This window comes from Gossypium raimondii, chromosome 3, assembly GCF_025698545.1.
Source record: "Gossypium raimondii isolate GPD5lz chromosome 3, ASM2569854v1, whole genome shotgun sequence".
Lineage (NCBI taxonomy): Eukaryota > Viridiplantae > Streptophyta > Magnoliopsida > Malvales > Malvaceae > Gossypium > Gossypium raimondii.
The window spans coordinates 7,960,412-7,968,177 of NC_068567.1; the positions used below are offsets into that span (position 1 = coordinate 7,960,412).

At 38.5% G+C, this 7,766-nt stretch overlaps 1 protein-coding gene and 1 pseudogene across 3 annotated transcripts; one reads left to right on the plus strand and one right to left on the minus strand.

Moving 5' to 3' along the window:
- The first annotated feature begins 1,352 nt into the window (after positions 1-1,352).
- LOC105796971 (protein CHUP1, chloroplastic) lies at positions 1,353-5,093 on the plus strand. 3 transcript variants are annotated; one of them, XM_012626849.2, is made up of 7 exons: positions 1,355-2,198; positions 2,302-2,745; positions 2,850-2,981; positions 3,310-3,491; positions 3,596-3,707; positions 4,396-4,539; positions 4,788-5,093. In XM_012626849.2, exons 1-7 carry the CDS (start codon positions 1,641-1,643, stop codon positions 4,899-4,901), a joined length of 1,686 nt encoding a protein of 561 aa, XP_012482303.1. In that variant the 5' UTR covers positions 1,355-1,640; the 3' UTR covers positions 4,902-5,093. The 3 variants fall into 3 exon arrangements, 2 of the variants coding, with proteins under 2 accessions (XP_012482303.1, XP_012482302.1); XM_012626848.2 differs by having other exon boundaries at positions 1,356-2,198; positions 2,299-2,745; XR_001134580.2 differs by lacking the exon at positions 4,788-5,093 and having other exon boundaries at positions 1,353-2,198; positions 2,299-2,745; positions 3,558-3,707.
- A 123-nt stretch (positions 5,094-5,216) lies between these two features.
- On the minus strand, positions 5,217-6,996 carry LOC105796973 (anthocyanidin 3-O-glucosyltransferase 2-like; annotated as a pseudogene).
- Positions 6,997-7,766: the final 770 nt, after the last annotated feature.

The window sequence follows — 7,766 nt, forward strand, 5'->3', positions numbered from 1 at the left end:
ATTGGTTAGTCTATATATTTTATTTTAATAAAAATATTGACATAATTTTTTTAAAATTATTAACATCATTAAAATTTTATTTTAATGTCATATTTTTGTTACATGGCTAACAATTGTATTTTTTAAACTTTAAAATGTTATTTAATTGAATAATTTTAACAATGTTAAAAATTAAATTTGAATTTTAAAATTTAAAAGTGGAGAGGTTAAACTTTTAAAAATAAAAGTATAAAGACTAAATTTCAAATATATGCCACTTATTTTAACTTTCAAATTTTTAATCTATAAATATAGTCAATATTTTAATAATTAAATTAGTAGTTAAATTGGTCAGATAATAATAATTAAATAAATGATTAAAACCTCATAAAAAAATGATTCAAAAATTGGTTATCTGAACTGTTATTCAAAAATTGGTTCAATTCTTATGCACGAATTGATTCTCATTCTAACCGACGTGGGGAGTATACTGGTTTACCTTTATGAGCAAAGTGATATTGACCTTTGGGATGGTAAAGTGAACACGTGTGGTTGTAGAGAAAGAGTAAAGATAAGTGGGCTTTTGTGGGCCTGTTAGATAGGTCCGATGAAATGAGGGTGCATAAGGGGAGAGGTGTCGGGTCATGCAAGGCTTAAAACATACCATTATAATAATTAGCGGGAAGAAGGGGAAGATGCACCAACCTACCCTAGCTAATAGCCTAATGGAGATGTTTTTGCACTAACGTAACTTTGAACCAATCATTACATTGGTAGATTTTGATGATACAACTTGAACCGAAATTTATTTTTGAGTATGATTAAGGCGTACGCATTGTTACATCGTTGTACCACTAACCCCATCTTTTAAGGATATATCACCATCGTATTGTAGTTTAGTCACCCTCCAACACCCTGTCCCATTTAAATTTGACATTAAAGAATTATGTACCAATAACAGCATGTAATTGTATATTAACAAACTGAGTAATAAATTGAAAAAGATTTTCACATTAACGGAGAATTATAGAATGAATCTGTTGCGGTGCATGATGATGTCAAAGCATTTTGGGTGATGCGTAATTAATGGAACAACATTTCCCATCAAACCTACTCATTATCTTTCCCATTCTGGATAAAATTTTCAACCATTAGTTAATTAAATTTCGAGTTTTATCCATAGTTTCATTTAATAGATGATCTGTAAGTACCATTTTTAATGTGAATCTCAATTATTCGAGTAAATTTACTTGGGTCTGAAAGTCCTACACCTGGCCACCCAAGACGGTTTTTCATCCCACATCTGTCAAATATTGTCGACATATAGAGTGCAGGCAGGATATAATGTAATGTAATGAAATAAAATGAAATGCTGTTTTGGTTTGGTTTTGTTTTTTTTGGTTGCGCAGCCATTAAAAATTGCTGGGTGGGCAGTCAGACGATGAGATGTTGACAGTCCTCCCACGGGTTTCGCATATTGCTAATGGAAACACAAGAGATAAGCTTCAATATCTGTTAGCGTTTTACATAACTTGTACGAGCAGTCTACCTTTTCTTTCTTGCATTTCCAGTTACAGGGGCACCTGATTTTCTTCATAATCAAGTCAATATCAAGCAATGCAAGACTATTGAAGTCAAGTGGAGAAATTTGATTACCCCCTATGAAGCAGAATGAGCCAACAGCAAAGCTAAAACCAGCTTGCAAGGTTGCTCCCATTCCCATGTCGCAGCAGCGGAGCACCACCCCTTCGAGCTTTAGAGTTAACTCCAAGCCTAAAGATCAGTCAGCAGCTAGGCCCAAAAGTGTACCCCCTGACACCACCAAAAACAGTAGGAAGTCTGTGATGATGATGAACAAGCCTAAATCTGGGGACCAACTGCCAGCAGGTGGGTGCTATCACAAGGGTAGAGTTGTGGAACAATTTGGAAAGCCTAGGCGTTCTAGTGCTAATTCAAGCTCAACAACAGAGAAGAATAGTGCTGTTGATGAACTGAGAGAGAAGCTAAGTTGTAGTGAGGGTTTGGTTAAAGATTTGCAGACTCAGGTGATGGGTTTGAGGGCAGAATTGGATGGGGCTCGGAGCTTGAATATGGAGCTGGAGTCTCTTAACAGAAAGCTCAAGGAGGACCTTGCTGCTGCTGAAGACAAGATAGCAGCTCTTTCAAGCCCTCAACCTGACCCTGACCCTGACCCTCACCCTGACCAGGTGCACCTGCAGGTTAGATCCTTAATATGTACTATAATTCCTTTCAAGTTCATTACTTTGTGATTTCTAACAACTTCATATATATAATATATATGCATGTATTTACTGAAAGAAGAGGGAGTCAAGTGGAGAGTACCAGAGCCGCAAATTCAAGGACATTCAGAAACTCATTGCCAACAAATTGGAACACCCAAAAGTTACGAGGGGGGAGGCAAGAACAGTTAAAGTGCCACCACGGCCAACTGCTTCTTTGGCTCCCAAAGATGCCAACCATCAGACAATCGCACCAATAACTTACTCTCAGCCACCGCCTCCACCACCACCGCTGCCATCGCTGCCACCGCTGCCACCACCTCCGCCACCACCTCGGTTCCCTGCTAAAGCAGCTACCACTCCAAAGGCTCATTCCGTTGTAGTGGGCCCTGTACAAAGTTACCAAGAAAAGAAAAAGGACCCCCCAGTAGCAGCAGCAGCATGGAATCAAAAGAAACCCACGGTTATTAGCGTGCATAGTAGCATAGTTGGTGAAATTCAGAACCGCTCAGCTCATCTGCTAGCAGTAAGCATCTAGTATTTTGAATTAGAGATATAGAGCTGATTGGTTTGTTTCCGTTGATTGTCTCTGAAAACTCGGCTGTTAAAAGTTGATGATACTTTTGCTAGATAAAAGCGGATGTTGAAACAAAAGGAGAATTCATCAACAGTCTTATCCACAGAGTCTTAGCTGCAGCCTATACAGACATAGAAGAGGTCCTGAAATTTGTTGATTGGCTTGACAATGAACTTTCATCCTTGGTAAAGTCTCAAACCTCTCAACGTTGTTTGCTTCGATATGGTTCTAATTTCATTTCAGTGCCACTGCATAATTGGTCTTAACAAATCTTGAGTCATATGTAACTCTGCATAATCTGTCCCCAGTTTCTTCTTATAGATTTGTTACTCATATCGTAATGTTTTATCACAAGAAAGTATCTTCTTATAGATTCTATGAAAGAGAAGAATTATTTTGTCCATGATATTAAAGAAGTTTAAGCAAAGGTAAATTCAAGTTGTATGAGGCAGTTTTAGTACATTGGAGATGCACATTTGAGTTATTTGCATTGCTTGTATCCTGTTTCTACAGGCCGATGAGCGTGCTGTGTTAAAGCATTTCAAGTGGCCTGAGAGAAAAGCTGATGCCATGCGAGAAGCTGCTATTGAATATCGTGATCTAAAATTATTGGAAATGGAGATTTCTTCCTTTGAGGATGACACTAGCAATCCATGTGGAGTTGCCTTGAAGAGGATGGCTGGCCTATTGGACAAGTAAGGGCTGCATAAACTGCACTCTAGCGTATAGTCTTAATTCTGATTAATTTGTGATTTAGTCAGGAAACTGAATGGTTCAGTCACCCATGAAATCATACTAGGTCGGAAAGGAGCATACAGAGGCTTATCAAACTGAGAAATTCAGTAATCCGTTCTTATCAGGAGTGTAAGATTCCAGTTGATTGGATGCTTGATTCCGGAATGGTGTATAAAGTAAGCTCTTTATTCTTTCATGTTCATGCCCTTAGTTTTCTTCTTATCCACATTTTCTCCTTTTCCCTTGTCCCTTTTCCCCACATAGCAGGCAATCAAATTTATTGAACTTGTTTTTGGTTCAAGACTCTTGGTCTACTATATACAGCCTAATGGTTCGTTTTCTGCACTACTGTGGCGAATCAACTAGAAACTTTATGAAATTTGGAAAAAAATGGCTTGAGACCAACAGTCACCAACTTGTCACCAACCATGTAACCATGCTTAGTTTAGGACTGATGTTGATATGGAATCTATACCACTTATGTATGGTGCTTGATTATGTAGAGTCACATGATAATTTGTTTTTCCAATTTGTAGTAGTTATGCCCCAGTTTCAGGATTCTTCACCTTCTTGACTGCTTTAGGTTGGGAGGAGAAGATGAGAGGAAAAAAAAAATAGATTCATGAAGGGAAACAGGTCTTGTAGTAAATGGCCTGAAAATTTTGAACTTCTCTGAGTTTTCTAGTAGTTGAAAAGTGAAGAAAGCCTCCCTTTTAATGTATTTGACTAGTGGTACCTGCCCATGCTGTGAAAATTTCTTGAAGTGCAAACATGCATTGCATTCTCATCTCATATTCAACTGCTCTTCCTCTTTCACCATGTCACAAAAAAGCCATTGTCAGTGAAGAATGTGTAATTTTGTAGATAAAGCAGGCTTCTATGAAGCTGGTCACAATGTACATAAAGAGAGTGGGAACGGAGCTTCAATTGGTACGCAGTTTAGACAAGGAATCTGCACAAGAGGCACTGCTTCTTCAAGGCATGCATTTTGCAAATAGGGCTCACCAGGTAATCCTTGAGTTGGTTCCCTTCCCTATAAACAAGAATCCCTGCCTACTCCTCAATGTTAAATCAATAGAAACCTAATTTGGAAAGTGAAATTGGTTTCTAGGATACATGATTCTGTATTTCTTTTTCATGTCATGATTCTTAAGTATGTGTTAGGGGGTTTCTATGGTATGAGAACTTAATGATTATTCTAGTTCTTGCTTGTGCTTATGAAAACATTCCTTATATAGCTCCTGCTGTGCGTGCAGTTTGCTGGAGATCTTGATTCAGAAACACTGTGTGCTTTTGAAGAGATCAAGGAATGCATTCCAGGACACCTTGTAGGATCCAAAGAATTGTTGGCAGGAATATCATCAGCCTGAGTCGCATGGTTAGTTAATAGATTTGATTTATCATCAGCACTTGAATTTTCCATTTTGTCCTCTGCAGAACTAGTTGTAGTTGTGGAAATAACACAAGGTAGAGGTGATGTGAATTCAGAATATGTAACATATTTTTTCACTTTTTTGATGAAGTTGGGTTTATAATATCTCATGCATGCATGCATCCTTCTACTTGTACTCGTGCTCCAGGCATAATGCAGTTAAAAGTTTGTGGTTGTTTGTAGTGGGGGTGTCAAGAGAGAAGTCTAAAAAATGGTGACATTGTTAATGGTTATATTGTACCTCCTTTGATTATAATTAAAGTTCCATTTGCACATGCATAAGAGTCACAGACATCAATTTCGAAAATACAAGATGGGAAGAAAGCAAGAGTAAGAGTTTTGAAACTAAGAGACATAGCACATCTTATTCTTAATCATATTTCATGGATCCATGTCAAACCTAATAACATTTTGTAAACATATTGTTATCACATCATCGACCAAACCACGTGTCGTAGAGTGTGAAGATCCACCATTCATCAGGGCTTTCCTACTCTTTTCACTCATCTCTTTTACCCTTTACCTAACATCACTACCCTTTTTCATTACGCTCCTTTTCCTTTCTCTATCGTTTTGGCACTCACGATTTCAATTTCATCGCTACCTATACCATCTCTCCTATAATCCATTTTAATTTCCACTGCTAATCCCAACTCCCTCACCAATTTAAACGCATTCAGTTGTTGTTCTGCGAAAATTGGCCACACCGCTATCGGAACTTCGAACCATATACTCTCCAGCGTCAAGTTCCACCCACAGTGCGATACGAACCCTCCAATCGCTGGGTGGCCCAAAATCGCCAATTGCGGTGCCCAACCAATGATCTTACCTATGCCATGCGTCCGATCTAAAAACCCTTTTGGCAGAACCGCCGATGCATCGTCGTAGTCAGTTGGGCTTGCCATCGGACCCTTGGATGGTTCTGGGGATTGGCGTAATGACCACAAGAACCGGTGCCCACTCTGCTCTAGCGCGCAAGCAATCTCTTTCACTTGATCCCCTTTGAAGCTCCCCCCGCTCCCGAAGCAAAGAAACACCACCGATGACGGAGGTTGTTCATCCAGCCATTTCATGATATCAGAACTCTGATGGACCTCACATTCACTCTTGAGATTCAATATAGGTCCCACTGGATAAACGGGTGGAGCACTAGCTTCAGAAAGGGAACTGATTGCATGGGATTCGAGCTCCCAAAACGTGTTTAACATTATACCCTTGGCCTTTCTTAGCCCTCTTGCCAAGGTATTCATCATAGGAAGAGATTCAGGTTTGAGCATAACAGTGGGAAAGAGTTTAGATGACACAGGGTTGAGATAGGAGGGTATGGTGAACTCAGTGTCCGAGTCCTTTAACTCAAAGATGTTAACATTTTGCTCATCGTGAAGGCCTAGTGCATAAAATTGAAAGCCGAGAAAAGCTGCATCCGATGCGTAAAAAACATAACTCGGAACACCCAACTCGTTACCCAAATCAATGAAAGAAGGAAAAAACATGTCGAGAACAAACCCCGCGAGGCGATGCGAGTCGAGCACAGAGGTAGAGTACTGAAATATGTTGGTTGCAGCCTGTTTCACTAACGGTACATGGGTTTGCACTAAAGTAGTGATAAAGTTGGCGGGAGATAAATCTTTGTGGGTTTCAAGTGGAGGGAGGTGGATGAATTTGATGCGAGTGGCAGTGAGAGAGTGGACGTAGGCATCGAGTTCTGCATGAGGGTTTAGTTTCATGATGGGAACAGTAATGGAGAGATTGGGATGGAGATCAAGCAGAGCTTAGCCAGTTGGACCATAGATATGAAATGGCCCATTCGAGGCATTGGGATGAACACAAGCTCGGCTTTCATGACCAACTGGAACAGAAACGGAGCGACGGAACAACACAGGACAGGCAACAGAGACGATGAAGATGGGAGATAAGAGAAAAAAGTTGAGGACGGTAAAAGTGGAGTGATGATAGATTGTATAAATAAGGCGTAAACACGTGGAACTTCGCTTGGACGGTCAATTTATTTTCTTCTTTTTGAAGAAGAAAAAATAGCTTTAGAAATCGACAAGTGAGGCGCGAGATATTCGGAACTCGACGGATCTTTCTGTTCACTTTCATACTAACATCCTTGGGTCGATAATGTTGACCAGTAGGTAAAAATATCATTCCTTACTAAGTTATAATTAATCATTCATCTGGCTTGAAATTGATAATTTGATTCATTTTGGTATTTATATTTTTTTATTTACTTTGATCTTTGACTTGATACTTAGATCTATTTTGTTCTCTAAATTTAGATTCTATTAAAATTTAATGATATAACCAGTGCTACTAAAACAAAATCGAATCAGACAGATTGAGAATTGATCGATATAACAATTCAAACAAAATGGTTGAACTGATTGACTCGAAAACTGTTTGAAATTTGTAAAAATCTAAAATCGAGGCAATAATCGACAGTTGAAATGTTTAATAATTTTTTAAAATTTTTTTAGATTATTATGAATTCTAATTATTTATTTAATTATTATTAGTTCGGTGGTCAAACTGATCAAATTAGTTGAATCAGGAATCGGTGGTCTGACTTGTTCTATCACTAGTCCAGCTATTAAACACTGAATGTGACACTCGAGGATTGTACCGCATCATCACCTTTAATTGTCAAGTGATGGCGTGCCAAAATCTCAGAATGTCTTATCATCACACTTTTATATTTTTCAAGTTCTTACAAGAATAAGGTAATCTCTTCAATTTTATTGATAGACCTCAAGGGTATATATATATATCAATACAGTAGTAATTACGTAGGAATCAAATT

Coding starts and splice junctions, on each gene's coding strand:
- LOC105796971 (XM_012626848.2), top strand. CDS start 1,641: ATGAAGCAGAATGAGCCAACAGCAAAGCTAAAACCAGCTTGCAAGGTT. Junction 2,199..2,298: donor CTGACCAGGTGCACCTGCAG/GTTAGATCCTTA, acceptor ATTTACTGAAAG/AAGAGGGAGTCAAGTGGAGA. Junction 4,540..4,787: donor TTGCAAATAGGGCTCACCAG/GTAATCCTTGAG, acceptor CTGTGCGTGCAG/TTTGCTGGAGATCTTGATTC.